This window comes from Vitis vinifera, chromosome 4 (assembly GCF_030704535.1).
Source record: "Vitis vinifera cultivar Pinot Noir 40024 chromosome 4, ASM3070453v1".
Taxonomy (NCBI): Eukaryota; Viridiplantae; Streptophyta; class Magnoliopsida; order Vitales; family Vitaceae; genus Vitis; species Vitis vinifera.
In genome coordinates this window covers 6,137,361-6,164,490 of record NC_081808.1, presented here as the reverse complement: position 1 = coordinate 6,164,490, position 27,130 = coordinate 6,137,361, and the positions used below count along the sequence as shown (strand labels likewise).

The window sequence follows — 27,130 nt, the reverse complement described above, 5'->3', positions numbered from 1 at the left end:
CGATCCTGACCCAAACTTCATTTGTAATCTCCACCTCTTCCGAGCACCCGATCCTAGGGTTCCATCTTTCTAGTCTCAAATGAGCCCCGTCAAACGATCTATTCCCCGCGGACATTACCCGAATAGCTTCACCCAAAATCTCGAACTCCATCAGAACCCTATTCTTTTCCATCCTTGCCAGCCCCAGATTACCCTTCAGCCCCCAAACTTTTGACATTGTTTGCCCCAACGATTCCAGATCCTCTCCTCCTGCTGAGCAAGGATCCCAACTCCCAATAATGCAGTGTTCCAGCTTTCGCAAATTGTTTTGGACTTCCTCCTTTCTCACCTCCATCCTAACTAGTTTTCTATCTCTGTTCTTCTGTTTCTTCACCACTTCCGCATACGATACTTCCATCCCAAGTTTCCCTCCACCCCACTCTTTCTGCTTTTGCTCCTTTCTCCCACTGAAACCTCCCATTTGTTGAATTTTCTCCGCCATGGTCACCCATCCCCCCTTTTCTCCCCTACCTTTCGGAACGATGATACTATGCCTCTTCTTCTCCAGATCTACTACCGCCAGCCTGAGATAGAGACCCCCCTTGTTCTCGCCACGTACCAGGGAGTAGGATCTCCCATTCTCTTTCCAGCCCCTTTCCCATTTTCCTCCTTTCCCATCCTTAATACAATACTCTAGGCCCTCCGACAGAAACCCTAGACTCGCCAGCCCCAATCTAACCCAAGAAGAAATCCCTTTCTTCTTCATCTCCCAGATCTCAACTTGGATTTTTCCCCGTTTCTCTTCTAAGTTGATCTCGAAGGTCTTAGATTCGACGACAAAGCTTTTCCTCTCCCTTTTCCTTCGCTTCGTCGCACCTTCATCCCCTTCATCACCTCCACTCTCGCGCTCTCTCGCTCTCTCTCTCTCTCGCTCACCCATTGTCTAAAAAGCGTTTTTTCAATTCATTTGTATTGTTAAAAAATCATTTGTAATATTTTTTTAGAAAAACACTTGTATCAAGTGATTCTTCTAAAAATAACGGACAAAATACTTCTACTAAAAATATTTCAAATAAAAACACTATCAAGCACTCTCTTATGTTTGATAATGATTCTACTCTTTGTAGGAAGTTTTAGGCTAAGTTCTAGTGAGGCAAAAAAAAAGAAAAAAGAAAAAAAAAAGCTATAGAATAGAAGTGGAAAGAGTTTTCACACGTGATTATGAGCACATTGTAAATGTAAATGTGGAAAAGAGTTTATAGTCCACTCCCTTCTCCAAAATAGAAGCCAGAAATCCCACAAATAGCTGTAAGCAATCTATTGCACTCCTTATCAAGTCTGATTGCACTACTTATTTTTCAAACTGAATTTACAAATCCAATACATGTATTCTCAAACTGTGAGCAATTGTAATTTATAAGCAAATAATCCTGCTTCCTGTAGTCTTTCAAGGGAAAATCCCCTACAGATGCAAAAAAAATGGCATACCTGGCTTTGCAGCCCAATCACAATTACACTCTAAATGCAAAACCAACACTAAAAACTATACCTCAAACTGTGAACCATCCAATTGAAAAGAATAAAAAATCTTGCTTCCTATAGTCCTCAAAAGAATCCCCAAAAGAAAATATGATACTAGCAGCTTCGCAGCAAAAAGACACTGACTAGGTACCAAGCCAACACTCAAACAGACACAATAATCCATGCTGAAAAAAGACCTGCAATAAAAGAACATCCAAAGCAAAGACATTTCAGTCGGTCCAGACATGCTGATCTGATATCAGATTTCAAATTTATACAAGTTTCGAAGAAAATGAGATTTGCCGAGAGGGAAAAAAGAGTGCAAAAGAAGAAGTGATCTACTCAAGCATGCAAAAGACTAAAATGCTTACCAAACATAGAAGAGCAAAGGAGATAAACTATAATCATGCAGCTGCTTTAAGGAAGAATGCCTTCAAATTAACCATTAGAGTAACCCCAATATTCAGCTGGTAATAGCTTCTTTAATTACTACACTTTATTTTATTTGAAGTAACTAAGGTGGAGAGCGCAAAGATAAATGTTTGATGTACAAAATATTGAGGTTCAATCAGAAAGATTTTAATTTCCAAGTACCCCATTGTATGTTTTTAGTGATACTTTTTGCTGCCAAGTTAACACAGATATAAAAAGAATATACATTGCACAACAGATATATATATATATATGCTTCAATTAATGCATATGTCATATGAACAAGACAGTTTTCAGATAGAGGTCTGCTATGGTCACTGATCACATTGCACAACATGTACAGAATGGAGCAACTTTCTTATCATAAAATGAAAATTGATAGTTTGACACCATGCTATCCTCTGTAGCATCATGTGGCAACATGGGATTGCTATATGACAAGCTAGGAAGACTAATATCAGAGAGAAGTTGGACCCTTACTAAATAGGTAGCCAGTGATTTTTTATTTTTATTTTTATCTTTTTTGATAGATAAAGAAGATGTACTATAAATAAAAAAGGTATAGACGGCGTATACAAAGTAGCCACAATACCCAAAAGGAAGCGCAAAAACCAGCAAACGCGCCCTACATAGAGCCTAACCAATCCACAAATCCTAACATCAACAAAGAGTCATCCCCAATATACAACTTAACCTAATCCCAAAAAAGATACAAGAAAGAATTTTTAATTGTTTGATCTATACTTTCACAATTATCAAAGACTCTCCTATTTCCCTTCCTCCATATGGTCCAGAACACACATAATGGAGTAACCTTCCAAGTTTTTTTTCCCAACAAAGGAGTCACCCCAACTTAAGAGAAATCCCCTAATTGAAGAGTGCATCACCCATTGTACACTAAACAAAGCAAAAACAAACTACCACACAATGCATACTTTCGTGCAATGAAGGAGAATATGATCACTTGTTTCCTCATCTTCTTTGCACAAGTAGCATCTATTAGGAATTGCCCTACCCTCCTTTTAAGTCAATCCAGAGTCAAAATTCTAGCCCATGTAGCTTCCCAAGCAAAAAAAACTTTCATTGGAACCCAAGAATTCCAAACTCTATTATGAGGGAAAGGCTCCACTCTCCTACAATGCAAAGAGGAGTAAAAAGACTTAACTAAGAAAGTACCATTCCTTAACCCCAGCTGCACCATAGTGTCCTCACAGTCCACTCGATGGAGTAGTCATACAATCTCCTAAAAAATACATTCACCTCCTCAAGCTCCCAATCATGTAACCGTCTAACAAACCTAGGGTTCCAGCTACTACCATCCCAAGCATCAACCACCCAAGCATCTTTTTCAGGATGCTATAGAAAAAAGTGTTGGAAACAAATCCCTTAGACAAGTGTCCCCACACCACTTGTCTATCTAGAACTTCACCCTGTTGCCGACTCCAACTCAGAACCCTGTTCTATCCTTGAGCACCTCCCACCCACCTCTGATTGTCTTCTAGACACCCACACCATACACCTCTCACTTTTTTAGCACACCATCATCTTTCTTCTTGCTCATACTTTCCTACAATAACCATTCTTAGACTCAAAGTTCAGCATATACACTACACAGGCACTTCACAGCTTTTGTTTGGCCAACACATACCGAAAGGGTACCAAGTAAGCTGACTAAATTACTTCACTATTAAGCTCCAAAAGAAATAGAGCACATACAAAAGAACTAACCAGACAAAATCAACATAAGGGGCAGGTAAGAAAATTGAGAACTAGTTTGATCAAGGAAAAGTACATACATTCCCATAGGAGGATCTAGGAAAATATACAAGTAGTCCAAAATCCAGAAACACAAATAACATTCTGATTGTTCCATGGGAAAATAAAACTATGTCTTTAGGTAAGAATGAGATTTTGAAATGTTAATGATCAATCTTATCTATGCCACTTAAATTTTCATGACCGAGATCAGTGTTAGCATGAATCAGAGCAAGTCAGAGAATGGCAGTGCTTTCTCTTTTTCTTTTTTAGTTCTTAGAGAGAACTCACATATCACTAATAGGATAAAATCAGTTAAAAGAATAAAACAATAAATGTATGACGTAACTGGAAAATTCTCCCATCCACAGGCAAGGCAATGAATTTAGGCTTTACCTACCTTAACACTGATACTGTAGCTCTTGGATGATGAAATGATAATACTGATGATCTTCTTCAATGCCTTGTAAGAATAGCCAATAACTAACAGAGAACCTCAAATATGCTCCAAGATATGATGAAGTTTTGGAACCCGCCGACGAAACAATGGTTCCAATCGAAAAGATGGAACACCAATCTGCCACCTCTTAGCATCATACATTTCATTCCATGCTTGTACAATCTCATTAATGTCGAATCCCAAACCTGCAATTATTCCAAAGGATTTATATTTTCCGATTCTAATATTTTTGAAAGGATAAGTATGATATACTACTAGTAAGCAACATTTTCAGCCAGTGAGTTCTTTAATTTACCTTCCAGTGCAGCTCCATTGGAACAATGGTTCTTTATCATAACAGCTATATCAGTTGGAGAAGCTCCAGCAAGTTCAAACTTTTCAACTGCAACCTCCAAACATTCTTCCCACGACAGTAGCCCCAACTTGAATTCCACAATTGAACGCTCATAAAGCAATGTACCCCACAAGAGGTATATCTGTGACTTCATGTTTGCAGCCTGCTCTGCAACGTCACTGGCAGATATATCTTTGAATAGCGCATCCAAACCCATTTTCTGCAACTGGGCCTGATATTTATCCAATTTCGAGAGGCCATTCAGACGCCGCTCCTCCATCTCCTCCCACATCAGCATGCCCCTCTCCATGCTGTCCTCAGCCTTGTTATACAGCTGTAGGACCTCCATGGAAGGCCCTGACTCTAAATCAATCTTGCACCCAATTGCATAATACCAAGAAAGTTTTGCTTGCTCAAACTGCTGCTGCCCAAGTGCAAGATGACCTTCATAGAAGTCGGGTTTGATTTTTAGAGCTTCTTCATACCTCAAACTTGCCTTGATATATTCTTTCTGTGCCCACTCATATGCAGTTTTAATCTGAGCAATAATAGATTCCCTTGATCCATCTTCCGTGAGGAACACCCTCTTTCTTGCCATGGACATGTGAACATTTCCCCAATTGAACAAGGCCAAAGCTGCCATCTCTTGAAACTTGTCAGCAGCAATTTCAAAAAGTTCTTGGGCTTCTTCACTTGTAACAGCATCCTCCATCGCCTCTGAGTACAGCTTCATCCCAAGCTCATGAAGATCCAAGTATGAATCAGAATTGAACCCAACATAGTTCTTGAACAATCGTGCAAACTGTACTATCCAGTCATCAATACACGAGAACCCATTTTCCATGTCTCCACCTTTCTCCACATTTCCATTCTCCTTAACATGAATTCCTCTCCTATCATGATTGTACACCTCCTCCTCATTCTCCATTCCTTCATACAGCGGCTCATGATCTGGACTAACTTCTGCAACATACAATCTAAGAGACCCCTGTGGATCACCTGAAGCTTCTGCAAATCTCAACTCATCATTTGTTGTGATTGTAACCAAATCACCTTCATGATCCCTATATTTTACAAGAATACCCTTCAAGCTTGGAAACCGGTCTTGAACTATGTCCCTCACCAATCGAATACTACAATTAACCGGTAACTGTGCCCACCTTATATCCTCATTGAACACCAACTTCACAGGCCTACTCACGGTCACCACTTGTTCTTCCTTCACAATCTCTGAAACAACAACTTCTTCTTCCTCAGCAGTCTCTGGAGCCACTGCCTTCTCCTTAACAGCATCAACATTCTCCTTAACAGCATCAACATTCTCCTTAACAACACCAACATTCTCCTCCACAACTGCCTTATCTACCGGTTTCACAACTGCCTTATCCACCGGTTTCACAACTGCCTTATCCAGCAGTTTCTTCACCTCAGTTTTGTTACTCTTCTTCTTCTTAGTCTTCTGTTTTACAGCCTTATAGGGAGGTGACTCGGTATACTCCGCAGCCATAACAATTTCCTTATCATCTACCTTGATACCCTTTTCCTCTATGGCCTTTTTAACCCTGTCTGCGATCTCCAACGCAGCAAGATTATTAGATTCAATACTCAGAATACTGTTAACATCCTTCAATGCTAAATCAAGTCTATTCAGAGCCTCATAACACTTAGCACGCTTCAAAAGCGCCTTACTGTATTTTGGGGAGACCTCAATCGCCAAATTGCATTGGTTTATTGCTCGTGGGTACTCCCCAATGCCCATTAGCATATAGCAAGAGGCCATGTTAGACCTCAAATAGGCAATATCAATATGGTTTTTGGGAAGCAACTTTAGGGCTTTTTCATACTTCAACATCGCCCCTTCATGGTCGCGCTTTTGAAACAGCTTGTTACCTTCTTCTTTCAATTCCTGAGACATTGTGATGAAGACAGCCGTGTCCTCATCAAAGGCCGTCGTTTTTCCGTGCTTCGCGCTGGCGTCGCCCGGTTTCGACGGCCCCGGAGTCTTCTTCTTCCCAGTGGGCTTCCCCATCGATAATCAAACAACAACAATAACAACGAAAAAAAATAACCAAAAATCAAGGCTTACACACACAACCCACTTCACAAATCCCAGGAATTAAGAAATAAAAAAATAAAAAAAAATCGATGTTCTTCTGAGGGAACACAACAAAAAATTCAAACCCAGAAACCCTAATTTGAGAAAAAAAAATTAAAAATTCGGATCAAACGTAATACAGAGAAGAAGAAATACCAATTAAACGCAATACAGATAATAAACCCTGATTAAAATAATAAAATATGATTTTATCGCTGTATCTGTAGAGATAACAATGAGGAAATTAATATGAAAAAGAAGAAAAATTAGGGTTTTGAATGGAAACGCGGAAAGGACTCATCAATGGCGTCCTTTACAGAACGTCAACGCCATGTGGGTAATACCAATACCCACATGAAGTGAAGCACGTGTACTCAAGCTCCAATTTCTGTAATAACACATAGAAATGACCCTTTTACCCTTTTGAAATTTATGCCTTAAATTTTAAAAGCAAATAAAGAAAATAAATAATTTCTTATATAAGATATTAATATATTATAAATTTGATGTTGATTTTGATATGTGAAATGCATGAATTATAAGTCTTTCATAAATTTTGAGAAATTAAATAAATGTCCTCATAATTTTATATAGAAGAATATCTTTTTTATTTTCTAAAAAAGAAAATAAAAATAAAATAAAATAAAAATGAGTGCGTTTATCAATTTTTTTCTTCATTTCAACAAATACCAAATAAGTTTGAAAGATGGCATGCTGTTACGGTAATATTAAATAAAATTTCTAAATCTTTTGGATTTTTTTCCTGATTTTGAAATCATTAAATTTATTGATAAATAGATTCCAATTACTACAACTTGATTTTTCAAGAATTATAATTTAAAAAAAAAAAAATCTTGTAGTAAAAATAATTGTAAAATCTAAAAGGTGAGGACCCAAAAATATTTTCAATATTTATGAACATCTAAAATAAAGTATTTAAGTATTATTTATATTTGTGAAAGTAAATAATAAGGATCTGTATCATAATTATTTTCAAAAATAATTTTAAAAAAAAGTTTTTAATAATAAGTTTTAAAAACCTTTTTCTGATTTTGGTAAAACAAAAGTTGTTTGGAAATTTAAAATGTTTTTAACTTATTTTTAAATATATTTTTAAAATAATTTTTATATTTAGTGTTTTTTTTTTTAATTATTCTATACGTGTGTTTGTATGATTATTTCTTAAAACAATAATAAAAAAATACAAGTGAAAATAATAGAAAATAACTATAAAAGATATTTGTTGAAAACACCTTGTTTTATATTCTTAAAAATAGAAAACAAAAAATAGTTTTTTTATTATCAAAAATATTTTCTATATTTTTTATTTCCATTAACAAAAAATCGTTCTAAAAAACAATTCTCAAATATACCTTAAATTTCCCTTAAATAAAAAAATAAATACTATTTGAGAAAATGAACAATAAAAGACTGGAGGGTCTCATTGTTGGCTGTACATGTCTTTTTAGGATTGTTTTAAAAAGTAATTATATAAACATATGAAATTATTAAAAATAAGATACTAGATATAAAAATTATTTTTAAAATATATTTAAAAATATTAAAAACATTTGAGGTTACAAATAAATTTTTACCCTACAAAACATTTTAGAACGGTTTTCAAAAACAGTTCTCAAAAACCATTTTACAGTTTGAAAAAAAACAATTATCAAATAAGGCAATAATTTGAAAGAAAAAAAAATGAAAATAATTGTAAAATCTAATAAGGTGAGGACCCAAAAATCTTGGCAATATTTATACAGCAAAAGAGGGGAGCGTGTCTTCCACGCGGAATAGAGAGCGTGGGTGGAGCACGTGGCGCCCCGGAATGGTGGACATATGGTCATTCTAGGCTGTACATGCTTCTTTTTTTGATGCAATAAAATCTCAGTGGATCCTTCCACTCGAATCGAATATTCCCATTTCTTTTTTTTTATTTTTCTTTTTTCACATTTTGGTGTATTTCCATTTCGTCAAATTTAAATTCTGAAAAATTTAATTGTAACCTCACTCTCATATTTTCAATTTATTTTATTTTCTTAATTTTTTGTTATCTGAAAATTAAAATTTCAAATAAGAATAAATTTAACTGAAAATTAAATTAAATTCACTAATCATTTTTGTATGTAAAATTTTTATTTTAAGAAGTAATTTTTTGTGCTTATTTCACAAATTTTATTCAAAAAAAAAACTTATAGCTTAGAAAATATTAATTCTTACATTAAACTTTATTTTAATTTAAATAATAAATTATTGGAAAAATTGCCATGTGGGGGTAAAAGAGAAAATTCCCTTAAAGGTAATTAAAATTCCATAAATATTTATCAACAAAAAAGATGGAAATTAAGGCATTTAAAAGCACCTTAATTTTTCAAAAAGGTAGCCCCCCACATTAGGTGTGATCAATAACACTCCATTTTTAAACCAAAATTTTGGTTTTTAGCCCTTACAAATTGTAAGGTTTCATGATGATGATTTTTTTCATAATTTTTTTCTAATTTAAATTGATGAATCATGTTTTTGTACCGAGTTTGAGGAAGATGATATCGTCTAATATTTCATTTAGGTTGTGTAACAAAATTAGGAAGGTGATGGTTTCTTATAATAAAATAATTTTACAAAAATTATATAATTTTTTTATTTTTTTTATTTTTATGTTTCTTTCTTAATTTTTATTTTTATTTATTTTTTCTTTTTTTCTTTTTTCTAATGCATTGAGTGAATGACGTTAACAACGTCAACAAAATGTGAAAAAATATCTCTAGTACTATCACTTTTGTTACAAATTATACATACAACAAAAATATATTGTAACAATGACACATTACAATAAAATTGAGAAAATTTTGAACTTTTTTTTTTATGAAACTAATAGTTTTGTATGATTATACCATACTTTCTAACATACTTATATTATGAACCATATTTGAAGTCAAATAAAATACTAATTTGAATTTACGAGACTTGTAATTTTCTTTTCATATATAAAATGATTAAACAATTTTCAATACATTGACGGAATGATGTTAATATATTAGTATGATGTTTGAATACTAATACTAATATAGTAGAAATGGGCATTTCTAAAATTATTAATGATGGAGATAAAGATAAAGAGATTGCAAATTAAGATTTTATAATGGTTCGATAATTCTCACGTATATCTGGTTTTCTCAAACTCCTTCCGGATGAGGATTCTATTGAAGCATCTAAATCTTTACCATTGGATTCATTGGCTTTAATAGGTGCTACAAATCTTTCTTCAAGTTAAATTCCAACTTGAAGTTTCAACACCCAATCCTGACCTAATAAATGTGAGTTTAAGAACACTCAACCTAGCACTATAAATACTTAAATACAAGAGAAAAAATGGATGAACACAAAGTGCATTATCATAATTTGCAAGTGTATGATGAATGCGATAAACAGAAAACGAGAGTTTTTAATGAGAGAAACAAATAGATAACATTAAAGAAACTTTATAATTTCATTGTTGTAACTTTATTAGATAGCTTTTCCATTGTTCATTATCTTGGGAAATAAGGCATTCATTGGTGACACATAGTCTTTGTCATTGTAACATTTGCTATAATCAGTAATATAAAAAAAATGACATTCAAAGAGTAAAATTATCGTATGATAATCATCTCCACCGTGCGTTTTTCGATAATTTCTCATAAATTATTTCATGTTTTATCAATGCAATCAAAACTATCACATTGATTGTATCTTCAACTTCAAACTAAAACCATAGAAAATAAACTTATCAACAAGAAAACCCTTTTTTTTTTTTATTTGAGCTATTAAAAATTAAAACTACAACCACCCTCTCATATTTTAAATTTATTTTATTTCCTTAAATTGTGTAATTTGAAAACTAAAATTTTAAACAAGAATAAATCTTATTAAAAATTAAATTAAATCCAGTCTTGGGACTTTTTTTTTTTTGATGAAAGGATACTACGAAATAGATACCTACAAATATTATTAAAAGATGTGTCACAATAATATTTAAAACTAAACTTTCTAACATCGTAAAATTTGTATATCAAATGATTGAATCTAGATTACAAATATCTTTCTTTACTAAACAATCTGTTGTTCTATTTGTTTCCCTATAAATATGACGATAATCATAAATATATAGATCCTAAGATAATATTTGTTTTCCTATAAATAGGACCACAATTATGTTTGGGACATATTTTGAACATTCATTTCTTTTTCCATGATCAGAAATTTTTTCAATTCACCTCCACTGTAAGCCCAAGCCCTTCTAACCGGAGAACTTACCAACAAGGTGCATCACAAAATTGCAGCAACATGTGATCAGTACATCAATGACATGAAACCATTTCTTTCTCCAACCCCCATTGATGTAGAGAACAGCAGCAACTCCCAATAATACTACTACATAAGACGCCCCAAAGCTCACATAGAAAATGTCCCTATCTGTCAAACCTTTTTCTCCTTCCTCGATTTCTGCTTCTTCCTCAGCTCTGCTGCAGTTTTTCCTCAACAGTGACCCACAAAGATAAGGATTTCCCACATAACTGTTTTCCAAGAATGTCCCAAACTGGGCTGTCATTTCTGGTATTTTACCACTTAAGTTGTTGTAAGCCACACTGAAAACTGCCAAGTTGGTTAGCTCAGTGAGTTCCCCAGGGATGGTACCAGTCAGGTTGTTGTAGGAGAGGTCCAAGCTCTCTATGCTCTTCAGGCCTGAGAAGGCTGCTGGGATTGGCCCAGTCAAGATGTTGTGAGAAAGATTCAATGCGTGAACCTGGCTCAAGTTTCCAATTTCAGGAGGTATTGCACCTGTCAACTTGTTGGAAGAGAGATCGATCCCAGTCATGGAGTATAGAAAGTTTCCCTTGTAGAAGTCGGTCCTGTTCTTCGTCGTGAACTCGGCCATGGCCTTATCATAAGCTATGGGGTAGCTGTTGACATTTACTTGAGATAATTCAATGTGCTGGCTATGATACAGATATGATGAGAATCCTGGGCTTGGGAAATATGATATGATGGAAAATTTCCCAGATCGAAATCCAGTCCTGAATTGGATTTTGTTTAAGCAAGAAGGAATATGACCAGAGAGACTGTTGTAAGAAAGATCCAATATGGTTATCTTGGACAATTGGCATAACTGATAGGGAATTTTTCCCTGAAAATGGTTTCCTTTCAAGAGGAGAATGCTTAAGCCTGAGAACATGGAAATCCAATCTGGGATGCCACCAGATAAATTGTTATTTCTAATGTCTAAAGTTGCCAAATCCATGCTTCTAGTGAAAGCCTTAGTCAGAGGTCCTGTGAGATGATTTTCCTGCAAGTGTACATGAATTAATAAGGAAGGACTAAAGCAGGATGGAAGGGAGCCGGAGAGATTGTTGTTTGAAAGGTCTAGGAGTTCAAGGGCATCAAGGGAGCAAAATTCAACAGGAATGGGTCCTTCAAGACTATTGTTGGGCATGACTAGTGCAGCCAAATTTGACATATTTCCAATCCACCCCGGCAGCTTACCGGATATGGAGTTGTGACTGACATATAATCTCTCCAATCCAGAACTGTTGGACAGGTCTGGGATTTTTCCAGAGAAGTGATTGTCATCCAACTCCAAATGTCTCAAACTAGGGAGATTAGAAACTCTTGGAAACATTTGGCCATGCAAATCATTCTTTGAGAGTATAAGGTACTCCAGAGAGGGGCAACCCATGGCCAAGTCCTCGGGTATTCCTCCCGTGAATAAGTTGTTAGACAAGTCCAAAAAGAGCAACTTTCTCATACCACCGAAGGAAGGAATGCTACCTTCAAAGGAATTCCTCGACACATTCAGGAACATGAGATTTGGGAGAGAGACGCTGATGTTTGATGGCATTTGGCCTTGCAAGAGATTGTTGGAAATATCTATTGCAGAGGTAAATATATTTGGACGATAAGGAAGGTGAAAATAGCCTGTAAGAGAGTTATTCTTCAAGTTTAGTTCTTCCAATCTTGTATTGTTCTTCATCAGCCAAGTGGGAAAATCTTCTTCCAAACTGCTATTCGAGAGATCAACTACTCTTAAATCATGCTGGTAGTGAAGAAAACTTGGAATGGACCCTGTTTTGAGTATGCAACTTGAAAGACGAAACACCTTGAGTTGAAAGGATGGAACCCAAGTTTGATCTTCACTTTCTAACAACAATGTGTTATTCCCACAGATGAGATCAAGCACCTCAAGCTTGGAATGCTTAGCAAAGGAGCTAATGGGAGGAAAAGTTTGGAAGACATTATGTGAAAGGGAAAGGAATTCAAGTTTCATGAGACCAGCAAAGAGAGATGAATCTAGGTTTCCTGAAAATCGATTTTTAGATAGATCCAATGCCCGAAGGGAGGTCAAGTTTCCCAAACATGGAGAGACACTGCCCTCAAACCCATTATCACTGAGGTCTAACTCTTGAAGGTTCTTAAGTTTGCACAAACCTGAGAAAAAAAAAAGGGGGAGCAAAATGAATGATTCTTTCCCATTTAGTATCAGCAAATGTTTTGAACCAAAATTCAAACTATTATAAAAGGTACCTTGAAGCGCGGTCTGTGAACCATTGATTCCATTGCTTCGCAAAGATAAGGCTTTAAGTGATGTCATTACTTCTACTATTTGCAGAATGCTGCTGCTGATATTGGTAGAAGACAAATCAAGAACCTCCAGGTTTCTCAAATTATTGAGCTCTGGAAGGGAAAAAGGAACAATTACAAGAGAGAAAGAAAGAGCAGCATTACAAAATTTATACTTAAGCTTACCTCTGAGTGTAACAGAACCTTCCAATTTATTCCCTCCAAGATAAAGCTCCTTAAGCAATGAGAGCCTCCCCAATGATTTTAGGGTGCTGATATTGAAATCATTTGTCTCCAGGTGTAAAACTCGCAACTTTCTCAGACTTTTGAGCCCTGATATCAAAGATGGAAAATTAGAGCTATCATAAATCATCACAGACCCAATTAAAGAGTTTCTTACACTAAGCAATGGGAGAGAATTCCCTTTGTATACCTGTGGTTGTTATAAAGCTTTCCAAGTCATTCTTACTCAAATCCAACTCCTCCAAGTTGTGCAAAGCAGCCAACTCTGCAAAAGACAATACAAGAAATCATACAGAAAAGGCAACATGCTCACCAGTGTTTGCAATACAGATCAATAGGATGCCACATGGAATATGAAAAATGATTGGAAAAACTTGAATACAAACCTATTGACAATCAAAATTGAAATGGTAGACAGCACCAGAAGAAATGAAAACATTGGGAAATACAATTCAGCAGAGTTATAGGTACATTTGAGGAATCTATGGTACTTTCTAAGGCTATATCTGGTTCCTAGAAAGTATCAAGGAAAGGAAAAAAGAAATGTTCAACATAATATTTTTCTTCTGTTTGGATAATATGGAAACGGTGAGAAAAAGTTGGAGAAAGTTTGGGAAAATGCATTACTCAATAATTAAGTTTTCTTTCCTCCAACTCTTTCATGGACAATCAAACAACAGAAAAATTTTATAATTTTATTTTATCTTTTCTTTCCGTGAAATTTTCCAAATACCAAACATGGCTTATATGCTTTAAAATGCAAGAATTGAAACAGGTTTCCTTAAATTGAAGGGAACTAAGCTTAAGAAGTCCACCTAGGAAGAAACTTTACAGTAACTATGGACCAAAAAATATATCATCCAGAGAAGGATATTCAAAAAGGAAGAAGGGAAAATCAAATAAAATAAAAGAGGAAGAAAGAAATCCATTGTACCTTGAATTGATCCTTCCAATATGTTGGTACCTAGAGATAGAGACTTAAGTGATGAGAGTTCAGTCAAAGATGCGAGGATGCTAATGTCCAAAGTATTATTGCTTAAATCAAGGAGCTCCAGATTGTTCAACTTAAATGGTCTTTCAGAGCCTGCAGGATAAGAAAGAGGGAAAAGATTCAAAAGGAAGAAAAAAACTAAGACCTGGAAACTTAGTGGGAAAAATTTATACCATCATCATCACCCAAAGTGACCAGCATATTAGTAGATAAATTGAGTATTTTTAGCTCCACAAATGGAATAAACAAAGAGGCATTGAGGTACAAATCTTCCTGGGATGACTCCCTCGTATTGTTGAGAAAAAGCTTGAGTACTCGTCCTGTTGTGTTGCTACACTCAACCCTTTCCCATCCACAGCAGTCGCTTTCTTCATCTTCCCAAGATGGAAGAGAAGAACAATCTGGAGAACAGAAGGCAGCTTTCAGCTCTAAGAGAGCAATCCTCTCTTCATCTAAGCATCCAAAACACCCATAATCCAGTACCAGAAACAAAACTAAGAAGGCCCAAATCCCAAAATGCCTCTCCATGAATATAATAACAATTTGCAGATTACAGTTGCATTGAACTCTGACAAAAGTAGTTAAATAGAAGATACTTTGTGATTATCCACATACCTCAATTTAATTCTGTTGAAAGTTTCAACAATGGGAAATGCTGACAAGTAGTTCACTGGAGCATTTGGGTCATTTTTTCAGATGGGGCCAGCATAAAAGATGTCCCATTTGGGGCAGGGGGCATCTAACATAAATGAGATGGCTCCACTGCAGAGAAAAAAAAGGCAACTTCCAGCGGCTGGTTGTACCAGTCAATAAATGACTGCACATCTTCAACCACCACTAAGTAACAGCGATGTATTTCCTGTAGTGACTGTTGGTACCAAAATTTATGACAGTTAGCAATGGTGTAAAATCACAGAGATGAGAATAAGATAGGAAAGACATTACAGTTAAGAGACAGTCAGAACTTAGAGCTATTTTAATTGAATTACTAGTCATTCTCCTAGTCACCTATTTTTCTTTATGCAATGTTGGATTATAATGGTGGTGTTCATATGCTTGCTTATATTTCAAGATTGTATTTAACATGGAGAAAAATTCTTGGGTGTTTTCAAGAATGCTGGAAAAACTGGAAATATATAGTTAAGGAACTAGGTGACATATTGACCAAATCTTCACCATACAGATTACAAAGCATTATGTCACATATCAAGGTCTCAGCTGTGGACCAATGTAGTTTATGGATTGAATGAAGTTCTACATTAACTGAGAAAATTCTTGTCCTGGGTATAGAATTCCACATTTCTAATTTTGAATAGAGTAAGATTGTCGGGAAAGTTTGAAGTTTGAATTATTCAAATATTTGTTGATTTGAACTAGTCACAGAAGTTTGTTAAGAGTAGAAGTTAAATTGTTTGTTTTTGAATCTTATCATATTAGAATATTGTCGGAAAGTCCTCGATTTTAGGACATGAAATATAGACAGAAAATATCACAATCATAAATGTGTATGATATAAATAAAAAGAAATTATGGACACAAATAAATCAAAATCGTGTATTGCCATTCATATTTGACAATAACGTGTAAATCAAATTAGAATAGTATATTGCCATTCATATATTTGGCAATAGCATGTGATCTACATGGAAGCTTGTGGTGGTAGGAGCTTATAAATAGAAGCTCCTCTACTCATTCTATTCATTCCCGAGTCAAAAGAAAAAAAGTGGTACAACTCTTTCAGTGAAAAAGTAAGGTTGTCTTTAGAGTTACAGAATTATTATTTTTTGGGTGTAATTATTCTTTTGGGTTTGTGAGTAGTGAGTGTTTGTAAACACTTGTGGTTATTTTTCTCCATTTTTTGGGTGTAATTATTCTTTTGGGTTTGTGAGTAGTGAGTGTTTGTAATGGTACCAAAATTTATGATAGTTAGCAATGGTGTAAAATCACAAAAATGAAAATAAGATAGGAAAGACATTACAGTTAAGAAACAGTCAAAACTTAGAGCTATTTTAATTGAATTACTAGCTGTTGATATATGACACAAGAACAGGGCAGAATTTTTATGACAACAAAGGAAAAACAAAACTTTTCCGGTAAAGAAAAAAAAACTTGGTATCTGGAAGTATATTTTTATTCACTGCATTACTCATTATATAGAGCTAAAACATAATAGAAAGTCAAGAGAATTTTCTAATTTCAAGCCATGTCTAACCAATTCCTAATATCAAGCCAAAATATATATATATATATATATATATATATATATGCAGAAAATATTTCCTAAAGACTTGGTCTATTGACCAATTATTCAGCAATTTTTTGTTTGCCCAGAATTGTAGCAACCTAAGGCACGTTTCCAACACTCCTCCTTGCCTTAGTAGTTGCAGAGGCCTATTTTGCTTCTTAAGGTTTCAAATCTAGCTTTTGGTAGAGCCTTGGTTAACACATCTGCAATTTGATCCTCAGTCTTGCAATAAAGCATTTTAACTTCACCATCCTTTTGTTATTCTCTTAAGTGATACAACTTGATCTTGAAATGCTTAGTCTTACCATGAAAAACATAATCATTTGAAATTGCAATTGCAGCTTGGTTATCTACATGAATCTATGTTGGCTCATTTTGTTTCATGTGTAGATCTGCAAGTATTTTTCTAATCCAAATTGCTTGATTTACAGTAGCATTGGCTGCTACATATTCTGCCTTTGCTGTACTTTGAGCTATCACATCTTTCTTCTTTGAGGACCATGAAAAAATTCCGGATCCAAAGCTGAAACAAAATCCTATTGTACTTCTCATGTCATCAATAGAACCTACCCAATCACTATCAGAATAATCATGAAGTTTAAAATTCTGACAGTAAGAATTTTTAATGCCATAATTTGTTGTGCCCTTGATATATCTTACAATCCTTTTGGCAGCTTGAAAATGCACTTCACTGGCACAATGCATGAATCTTGAAAGCAAGCTTACTGAAAACATTATGTCTGGTCTGGTGGCTGTAAGATACATCAAGCAACCAATCAGGCTCCTGTATTGGCTTTCATCCATTTTTTCTACTCCATCATCTTTGCTAAATTTCTCCTTATGATTCATTGGTGTGCTAGTCCTTTTGCAATCTTCCATGTGAAATTTGTTAAGTATTTCCTTTGCATACTTCTTTTGGCTTATGAAGACTCCATCATGATCTTGCTTCACCTCCATACCCAGAAAGTAGGACATCGAGCCAAGGTCTGTCATCTCAAATACTTTGAGCATTTCAGCTTTAAACTCTTTTACTAGTTTCTCATTGCTACCTGTTACAAGCAGATCATCAACATAAACAGAAACTACAATTAAGTTAGCATCTATTCCTTTTACATATAATGTAGCTTCACTTGGACTTTTAACAAATCCATGACTTTGAAGATGTTCATCAATCCTGCTATACCAAGCCCTAGGAGCCTGTTTAAGACCATATAAGGCCTTCTTCAACAAGTAAACTTTCTCCTCCTGTCCCTTGACTTGGAATCCCTCGGGCTGCTCTACATAAATTTCCTCTTGAAGATAACCATTTAAAAAAACAGATTTTACATCCAACTGGTAAGTCTTCCATCCCTTTTGTGTTGTCAAAGCAAGCAACATTCTGATTGTATCTAAGCATGCTACTGGAGCAAAAGTTTTTGAGAAATCCACTCCAAACACTTGACTATACCCCTTCACAACTAATCTGGCTTTGTATTTATTTACAGAACCATCTGCATTAAGTTTGGTTCTATAAACCCATTTTACTCCAATGACCTTTCTGTGTTAAGGTCTGTCCACCAACTCCCAGGTGTCATTCTTTTCAATCATTCTAAGCTCCTCTTTCATTGCTTCAATCCACTTGTCATCCTTCTTTACCTCTTCAAATTCTGCAGGCTCAAAAACAGCAACATTGCTTCTTTCATAAACATCAGATAAGGACCTTGTACCTCTAACTGGGACATCATCAATGTCTTCATCAAAGTATTGCGGAACCTCTGGCAGTTGCATCTTTATTGACTCCTCCCACTTCCATTGTTTATCCTCCATGAACTTGACATCTCTACTTACAAGAATTTTTCCATTTTGTGGTTGGAAAATTCTGTAAGCCTTGGAAGAGTTGTTATATCTAATGAAAACTCATGGTTCTACCTTCTTATCAAGTTTGTCTCTTTTCACCTGTGGCACATAAGAAAAACAGAGACAACCAAAAGTTCTTAGATTCTGCAAATCTGGTTTATAACCAAACCAGACTTCAAATGGAGTTTTTTTCTACAAAACTTTAGTTGGCAGCCTATTCAACAAAAAAACTGCAATGTTTGCAGCCTTTGCCCACAATTTCTTTGGCAACTCCTTCTCATGTAGCATAAACCTTGTCATCTCCATAATACTTCGATTTTTTCTCTCACTTACTCCATTCTGTTGTGGAGTGTAAGGTGTTGTGAGTTGGTGCTCAATACCCGCTTCTTCACAGAACTTATCAAAAATTTCATTTGTGTATTCTTTCCCATTATCTGACCTTATCTTTTGCATCCTGCAACTGCTTTGATTCACCACCCATGCTTTATATTTCCAAAATACATTAGCAACCTCAGATTTGGATTTGAGGAAATAAATCCAACAAAATCTGGTATAATCATCAATAAATGCAATGTAGTACTTACTACCATTTAAAGATGGTGTTTTCTAAGGTCCTCCAACATCTGTGTGTACCAGTTGCAGCTTGTGCATTGCTCTCTATGCTGTTTGAGGGAAGGATCTTCTAGTTTGCTTGCCATATTGACAAGCCACACAATCAGCTAGCTTGTCTTCCATCAATGGCACACCTTTCACCAAATTATGTTTCTGCATATATAGAAGTCCAACATGGTGGAAATGCCTGAGCCTTCTGTGCCATAATTCTGCATTGCTTACAGTGCTTGAAAATGCTACTTGCTCATCCTCCATTAGATTTAGAGTAAAACTTTTTGCTCTCATTTTCACTTTGAATACATCTCTACCTTTCGCATCTTTGATCATGCACCATTTGTCTTCAAATATGACTTTGAAACCTTTTTCAATCAACTGTCCAACACTAAGCAGGTTTTGATCAATGTCAGGCACATATAGAACATCAATAATATACTTCAAACTTGTTAAGCTTTCTATAACCACAGTTCCCTTACCCTTAACTGAAATAAATTCACCATTTCCAATTTTTACTTTGGAGATGATAGTTTTATCAAGCTCCTTAAAGAGCTCTTAGTCATTGGTCATGTGGTTTGTGCAACCACTATCAATCAACCAAGAATCGCTAGAGCTGTTACTTGTTGTGAAGCATGTTGCAACATAAAGTTGCTCTTCTTGATGTTGCTCAGTAGAAGCTTTTGCCTCTTCATGTTGTTGTGACTTGCAAATCTGCTCCATGTGTCCAATCTGACCACATTTCCTGCACTTGACATCAGGCCTCCACCAACACTTCCTTTGTGGGTGATTTGTATTTTTGCAGTGTGGGCAAGGTGGATAGGTTCCATCCTTGTTTTTTTTTTTGTTGTCAATCTTGTTGTTCTTCTTCTTATTGTTGTTTTTCTTGTCTTTGCCTCCACCTAAATTCTTTGCCTTAGCTTGAAGAGCACCCTCCATCGATTCTTTTTTTCTTAACATTCTCCTTTGCTCTTATGCCTGCAATGCATTCACCAATTCTGCCAAGGATATGCTTGACAAATCCTTAGATTCTTTTAATGAAGAAATTTTAGACTCATACTTTTCAGGCAAAGTTACAAGAATTTTTTGCACAATTCGTTCATCAAAGAAGTCCTTACCAAGCAACCTCACCTTGTTTACTATGCCCAGCAACTTGTCAAAGTAGTCTTTAATGGTTTCTGTCTCCTTCATTTTCAGCATTTCAAACTCTCTGATCAAGTTGAGTACTTGCATATTTTTTGTTCTTTCATTGCCTTGGTATTCCTTTTTGAGGTAGTCCCAAATATATTTTGCTGACTCCAGGTTCATGATTCTTGTAAATATAGTGCTTGAAACAGCAGAGAATAAGTAGGCTTTAGCTTTGGACTTCCTGGTCTTCCTCCCTTTGTGAGTCTTAAGCTGAGTTATTGTAGGGTTCGTCGGCAATGGGGGAACGTCATAGTCTTCCTCTATAGCTTCCCAAAGATCTAATGCTTCAAGATGGACTGTCATTCTAACAGCCCAGGCTTGATAGTTGTCACCATCAAAAATCGGTGGTGCAACATGGGAGAAAGTTGTTTCAGTTTCCATTTCTGGATTCACTCAACTTATAGATCCCTCAAGAAGAATTGCTCTGATACCAAATTGTTGATATATGACACAAGAACAGGGCAGAAATTTTATGACAGCAAAGGAAAAACAAAACCTTTTCAGTAAAGAAAAAAAAACTTGGTATCTGGAAGTAGATTTTTATTCACTGCATTGCTCTTTATATAGAGGTGAAACATAACAGAAAGTCAAGAGAATTTGCTAATTTCAAGCCATGTCTAACCAATTCCTAATATCAAGCCAATATATATATGTAGAAATTATTTCCTAAAGACTTGGTCTATTAACCAATTATTCAGCAATTTTTTGTTTGCCCAGAACTGTAGCAACCTAAGGCACGTTTCCAACACTAGCCATTCTCCTAGTCACCTACTTTTTTATGCAATGTTGGATTATAATGGTGGTGTTCATATGCTTGCTTATAGTTCAAGATTGTATTTAACATGGAGAAAAATTCTTGGGTGTTTTCAAGAATGCTGGAAAAACTGGGAATATATAGTTAAGGAACTAGGTGACATATTGACCAAATCTTCACCATACAGATTACAAAGCAATGTGTCACATATCAAGGTCTCAGCTGTGGACCAATGTAGTTTATGGATTGAATGAAGTTCTACATTATCCGAGAAAATTCTTGTCCTGGGTATAGAATTCCACATTTCTAATTTTGAATAGAGTAAGATTGTCGGAAAGTTTGAAGTTTGAATTATTCAAATATTTATTGATTTGAACTAGTCACATAAGTTTGTTAAGATTAGAAGTTAATTTGTTTGTTTTTGAATCTTATCATATTAGAAGTTATTTATTTAAATAAGGGTTGGATATCAACCTGAAAGAAATTATGGACATGGATAAATCAAAATAATTGTCATTCGTATATTTGGCAATAGCGCGTGATCTACATGGAAGCCTAGTGGTGGTAGGAGCTTATAAATAGAAGCCTCCTCTACTCATTCTATTCATTCCCCAGTCAAAAGAAAAAGAGTGGTACAACTCTTATGAAAAAGGAGAATTATTATTTTTTGGGTTTGTGAGAAGTGAGTGTTTGTAAACACTTGTGGTTATTTTTCTCCCTATAGTGAAAATTTGCAATAGCTCTGTGGATATAGCCTGCTTTAGGTGAATCACGTAAATTTCGTGTGTTGATTTTGTTTGCTCCATTTTGTTATTATTATTTTTATTCGTTTCATTAATCTGGTGTTTTGGGAGGTCTATATCCTAACACAACCAAGTTGTTAGGACTTAGGAGAGGGTTTTTGGTTTCCTTAGTTTAAGGATTTTTGAATCCTAAAGTCGATCTATAAATCCTATTGTATTTCCTATTCTAAAAGAATAAGAATTCAGTGCTTTTTGTTCTGTTTTTTCTCCTCCTTTGACTTCATGGCATCAGAGTCCACCGGTTAGTAGTTGACAGAAAACAATGGTCAAAATGCAACTTGCAGAGCCCGTGTATAGATGGTAACATCATTCACCTAATATTTGAAGAATTTAAAGAAAAGCAGGGGGTTGTGGTGATGTAGGAAGAAGAAATTGAAGAGCCAACAGGAACATACATATGTTGACAGGATAGACCACAAGCAAGTCAACTGTTTAATAAATTGAGAAGATTATTCAAAGAAACAGAGTATGTACAAATCTATTTGTATTGAATAACTGTACAACTTTTCAGTTTAGCAGCAAAAAGGTTGCTTCAGAAAATCCACACATGGGTTAGCAGGAAAAAGCCAATAAAGGAATTATCTGCACTGTAGATATACAGACTGACTTTAAGCAGCACCATAATACAAGCTGGCAGCAAATTCATAAGATTAGCCTGCTTGTTAATCGCCCCACCCCAATCACTCCATTTCCTAATTCTTGAACTGTAGATCGCCAGTCATGGTGCAAGCCTCAGTTTTACAACTGGATCTCATTCCCCGAGTTATCAGAAGCATCATTGTGCAAAAATCAAAATCTATGCACCAACGAAATAATCAAGAAAGAAGTCCTGAAATAGAGCCGTAATTTGAATGATTACAACAGCAGGAAAAAAATCCCATGATTCCTGACTCCATCGGTTGAGCAATGTCCCTTTCCCGTTTCTGTAAAACTCTCACAAGCTCCTCTGAGCTTAAATTTCCATCATCGTTCATGTCAAACACATGGAAAATGATTTCAACCACACACTTGCTGAGAGAAATGCCACATACCTGAAATTGGACAGATCACTCTATTAACGAAGAAGGTTGAGTGATAAATCCAGTATTCTGAGATATTATCTTAAGCATAAATGGCAATTTCAGCAAGATTTACATGATACTGAAAATCAAGACTGAATATCTATTATCAATCATAGGTTACTGATTTAGCAATGATAAAATCAAGCAATAGGGGCCTTGCAACAATAGTTGCAAACAATGGTGAGGCAGCCACTGACATGCAGAACTCCCACCAAATTTAATTTCTAAAGGAAAAGCCCCTTGTAATTCAGTAACATTCCCCAATTTTAAATACTTGACCAGAATCCAAGAAATTAGCCATTATCATAAAATAGGAGAAAGATACACAACCAGGAACAAGGGAATCAGTGTCATACATTGGATGCTGCACGTTGGAAATCCGTCTTTGTCAATAGTCCATTTACTTTCCCATAACTAGAAAGAGCCAATGCAAATGGTCTCAATCTTCTACGTAGCTCTGCAAAACTCTTAAATTCCTCAAAGGTAATACGAATGTCACTTAGAGAAGACTGCTTGTTTAATCCATCAACCCGATCAAGCAACCTGTTTAAATGACTCAAGTCGGCAGAAGCTACCATGGATAAGGCAAAATCCTTAGCTGAAATGGATCCTCGTAATTTGTAATCATAATGGGCAAACTCCAATATCAGCAGCTATGAAAATACAACTAGGTGTTAAAACATTGTCTTTAGAGGGGCATGAAAGGTAGAGATAAAATTATCCACGGAAAATTAAAGAGAAATAGAGAGAGAAAAAAAAAAAGATCAGAAAACAAAAATAGAAGATTTTCAAATGGTTGCATAAAACAATAGCAAATTGGGTAAACTCAGATGCATACAACTCAAATGAATCATTCTTGAACTGTCATTACTCAATTATATCCAGATATGTTAAAGATATGGGGAGGGGGAACATACTTCATCATGCAGATCTCTCATAAACTGGAAAAATTTCTCATGTTGGAGTTTTGCCTTTCCATCTTTACCAAAGAAGTGCTCCAGCAGGCCTCCATTTTCCACAGAACCAACAGTTCTGAATCCAAATCGAAGTCCATCCCTGTGGAGAGATCCTTGTCTGTTATGAGCTCGCATCAAAGCCATAACTTTCTTGAATTCCTCCTTATCAATCTCCCTATAGGGACCGAAACAGCCAAGTCATTAGCAAGTTGGTAAACAAGAGAATCAACAACTGCCTGAGAGAGTTCTACAAAGTGAAATCAGTTGAAAAATATACTGAAGTGAAGACTACAATTAAGATATAGCTTTCAACCTCTACATTAGGGTAATAGTCTTTGCCCCAGATATGGTATTGATCATATTTGTCTACAACAGATCAACCAAGCATCAATACATAAATTAGCTAAAACTTAAAAGTTTTCATGTCGCATAATAATTCAATATATTTACATGAACCCTACAGACTTGCTTATTATTTGCTTGCTTATCAAAAGATACAAATAAAAATTGAACCCTACAAACTTGGTTGCATGTTTATGAACAAACCCAACTTGAACACAAACTATTTATTAAATGGATTTCATGGGTTAATACAATTATGAGATGAACACAATTATACTCAACTCGAACCCACTAATTCCCATCATTTTCAAGTCATGTTGATGAGTTGTGTTAAAATTGTCACCCCACATGTGGTAGCCAGAAAGATAAAAGTTTTAAACCCATGTTAAACATCAGTTGGAAGGGGAAGTAATTCATGGAATTTTATGAAATTTCAGGGGAACTTAGAAAAACATACAGGTAAACAAATTGTAAGGTTTCGTGATTATGTAACAATAACAATGATTTTTTTTCATAATTTTTTTCTAATTTTAAATTGATGAATCATGTTTTTTATCGAGTTTAAGGAAGATGAAACGTTTAATTTTTCATTTAGGTTGTGTAAAATAATTTTACAAAATTATATAATTAATTTTCGTGCTTATGTTTCTTTCTTAATTTTTAATTTTTTTTTCTAATGCATTGAGTGAATGATGCTAAAATGTGAAAAAAAAAATATCTCTAATACTATCACTTTTGTTACAAAATATACGTACAACAAAAATATATTGTAACAATAATACATTATAATTAAATTTGATGGAGAAATTTTTGAACTTTTTTTATGAAACTAATAGTTTTGCATGATTATACTATATTCTCTAACATATTTGTATTATGAACCATATTTAAAGTCAAATAAAGTGCTAATTTGAATTTATGAGAATTGTAATTTTCTTTTCATATATAAAATGATTAAACAATTTTCAATACATTGATGAAATTATGTTAGTATTTTGTGTGATGTGTGAATACTAATACCAATAGAATATAAATGGGCATTTCTAAAATTATTAATTACGGAGATAAAGATAGAGAGATTGCAAATTAGGATTTTATAATGGTTCGATAATTCTCACCTATGTTCAGTCTTCTCAAACTCCTTCCGGATGAGGATTCTACTGAAATTTCTAAATCTTTACCATTGGATTCATTGGCTTTAATGGGTGCTACAAATCTCTCTTCAAGTTAAATTCCAACTTGAAGTTTCGACACTCAATCCTTATTGAATAAATGTGAGTTTAAGAACACTCAATCTAGCACTATAAATACTTAAATACAAAAGAAAAAAGAGATGAACACAAGGTGCATTATCATAATTTGCAAGTGTATGATGAATGTATTAAAGAGATAACAAGAGATTTTAATGAGAGAAACAAATAGATAGCATTAAAGAAACTTTATAATTTCATTGTTGAAACTTTATTAGATAGTTTTTCCATTGTTCAATTTCTTGGGAAATAAGGTATTCACTAGTGAGGCATAGTCTTTGTCATAGTAACATTTGCTATAATCGGTAATATAAAAAAATGACATTCAAATGGTAAAATTATCCTATGATAATCATCCCCACCCTGCACTTTTAGATAATTTCTCATAAATTATTTCATGTTCTATCAATGCAATCAAAACTATCATATTGATTTTATCTTCAACTTCAAACTAAAACCATAGAAAATAAACTTATCAACAAGCAAATCCTAATTTTTTTTATTTGAGCTATTAAAAATTAAAACTACAACAACCGTCTCATATTTTAAATTTGTTTTATTACCTTAAATTGTATAATTTGAAAACTAAAATTTTCAACAACAATAAATCTTATTGAAAATTAAATTAAATCTAGTCATCATGTTTGGGACTTTTTTTTTTTTTTTTTTTTTTATACCTACAAATATTATTAAAAGATGTGTCACAATAATATTCAAAACTAAACTTTCAAACATCGTAAGGAAAATTTGTTTATCAAAGGATTGAATCTAGATTACAAATATCTTTTTTTTACTAAACAATCTGTTGTTCCACTTGTTTCCCTATAAATACCACGATAATCATAAATATATAGATCCTAAGATAATATTTGTTTTCCTATAAATAGGACAACAATCATGTTTGGGACATATTTTGAACATTCATTTCTTTTTCCATGATCAGAAAATTTTTCAATACACCTCCGCTGTAAGCCCAAGCCCTTCTAACTGGAGAACTTACCAACAAGGTGCATCACAAAATTGCAGCAACATGTGATCAATACATCAATTGTAGGGACCCCTCCCCTTGGGAAACACGTGGCACGCAGCTCATAGTGACGCGTGGCACGTATTATCAGCCGGACCATCATTATCCGGATTCCCCTAAGGATATGCATGGTGTAGACATCCTATCCGGATCGCCTCAAGGAAAGGCAAACGACGTTTCATCTTCTCCTATCCAAGGAAGAGCAAACGACGCTGGCAGAGCGTACACATCCGGATAGTCTCCACAACACATCCGGATAGTCAGCATGAGCCATCCGGATATAAATCTTCTGGATGGTCAATTAAAGTAAAGCGAGTCTTACACGCAACCACAACAAGCAGCCATGGCCCACATCCCATCACCTGCAGAATGAGAAGACAAGAGGAAGTGACAGCAAGTCACTTCCCACGATCATTCTGCATAATCGCTTCCCACGATCTCTGACGGCCGCATCACCTACCATAGTCTCTGACAGCCATTCATAGGATGATAGTGCTCCTACTAACACCTATTGTCATCATCACAACAGAAAAGATCTCCTCACCATTAATGAGAGGAACAGTACCCCTGAAGCTGGATATATATACCTTCGCACGAAGAAGAAAGGGGCTCCTGGTAACCTCTTGATACCTAGAAAAAAGCCAACTGATTTATATATCTC

At 34.9% G+C, this 27,130-nt stretch overlaps 5 protein-coding genes across 6 annotated transcripts in view; 1 reads left to right on the top strand and 4 right to left on the bottom strand.

Moving 5' to 3' along the window:
* LOC100261229 (uncharacterized) overlaps positions 1-27,130 on the top strand; it is an 89,520-nt gene that overhangs the window by 6,163 nt on the left and 56,227 nt on the right. The gene's annotated exons all lie outside the window — the stretch shown is intronic.
* LOC100252640 (protein PHOX4) lies at positions 1,367-6,927 on the bottom strand. Of its 2 annotated transcripts, XR_785601.3 has the most exons (3): positions 4,443-6,927; positions 4,084-4,332; positions 1,367-1,697 (listed from the first exon to the last, which is right to left on the bottom strand). XR_785601.3 is itself a non-coding variant. In XM_010650426.3 (2 exons), the coding sequence occupies exons 1-2, from the start codon at positions 6,508-6,510 to the stop codon at positions 4,184-4,186; spliced, it is 2,217 nt and encodes a 738-aa protein (XP_010648728.1). In that variant the 5' UTR covers positions 6,511-6,927; the 3' UTR covers positions 3,983-4,183. The 2 variants fall into 2 exon arrangements, 1 of the variants encoding a protein (XP_010648728.1); XM_010650426.3 differs by lacking the exon at positions 1,367-1,697 and having other exon boundaries at positions 3,983-4,332.
* Positions 10,535-15,042, bottom strand: LOC100257781 (cuscuta receptor 1). Its single transcript, XM_010650424.3, has 6 exons — positions 14,578-15,042; positions 14,348-14,497; positions 13,604-13,678; positions 13,357-13,503; positions 13,135-13,284; positions 10,535-13,038 (listed from the first exon to the last, which is right to left on the bottom strand). The coding sequence occupies exons 1-6, from the start codon at positions 14,930-14,932 to the stop codon at positions 10,853-10,855; spliced, it is 3,063 nt and encodes a 1,020-aa protein (XP_010648726.1). The 5' UTR covers positions 14,933-15,042; the 3' UTR covers positions 10,535-10,852.
* Positions 20,061-20,657, bottom strand: LOC132253609 (uncharacterized). Its single transcript, XM_059736110.1, has one exon. The coding sequence runs from the start codon at positions 20,655-20,657 to the stop codon at positions 20,061-20,063; it is 597 nt and encodes a 198-aa protein (XP_059592093.1).
* LOC104877325 (calcium uptake protein, mitochondrial-like) lies at positions 22,245-24,701 on the bottom strand. The gene is made up of 3 exons (XM_010650425.3): positions 23,812-24,701; positions 23,251-23,547; positions 22,245-22,864 (listed from the first exon to the last, which is right to left on the bottom strand). Exons 1-3 carry the CDS (start codon positions 23,992-23,994, stop codon positions 22,649-22,651), a joined length of 696 nt encoding a protein of 231 aa, XP_010648727.2. The 5' UTR covers positions 23,995-24,701; the 3' UTR covers positions 22,245-22,648.

Excerpts from the sequence above, each read along its gene's own strand:
- LOC100257781 (XM_010650424.3), bottom strand. The coding sequence starts at position 14,932 with ATGGAGAGGCATTTTGGGATTTGGGCCTTCTTAGTTTTGTTTCTGGTA. Across the intron at positions 14,498-14,577 it reads CACTTTGGGTGATGATGATG|GCTCTGAAAGACCATTTAAG; the intron begins GTATAAATTTTT and ends CTTATCCTGCAG. Across the intron at positions 13,285-13,356 it reads AGGTTCTGTTACACTCAGAG|AGCTCAATAATTTGAGAAAC; the intron begins GTAAGCTTAAGT and ends TTTCCCTTCCAG.
- LOC104877325 (XM_010650425.3), bottom strand. The coding sequence starts at position 23,994 with ATGGCTTTGATGCGAGCTCATAACAGACAAGGATCTCTCCACAGGGAT. Across the intron at positions 23,548-23,811 it reads TGAGAGATCTGCATGATGAA|CTGCTGATATTGGAGTTTGC; the intron begins GTATGTTCCCCC and ends GTATTTTCATAG. Across the intron at positions 22,865-23,250 it reads TCCAACGTGCAGCATCCAAT|GTATGTGGCATTTCTCTCAG; the intron begins GTATGACACTGA and ends GTCCAATTTCAG.
- LOC100252640 (XM_010650426.3), bottom strand. The coding sequence starts at position 6,510 with ATGGGGAAGCCCACTGGGAAGAAGAAGACTCCGGGGCCGTCGAAACCG. Across the intron at positions 4,333-4,442 it reads CAATGGAGCTGCACTGGAAG|GTTTGGGATTCGACATTAAT; the intron begins GTAAATTAAAGA and ends GAATAATTGCAG.
- LOC132253609 (XM_059736110.1), bottom strand. The coding sequence starts at position 20,657 with ATGGAAACTGAAACAACTTTCTCCCATGTTGCACCACCGATTTTTGAT.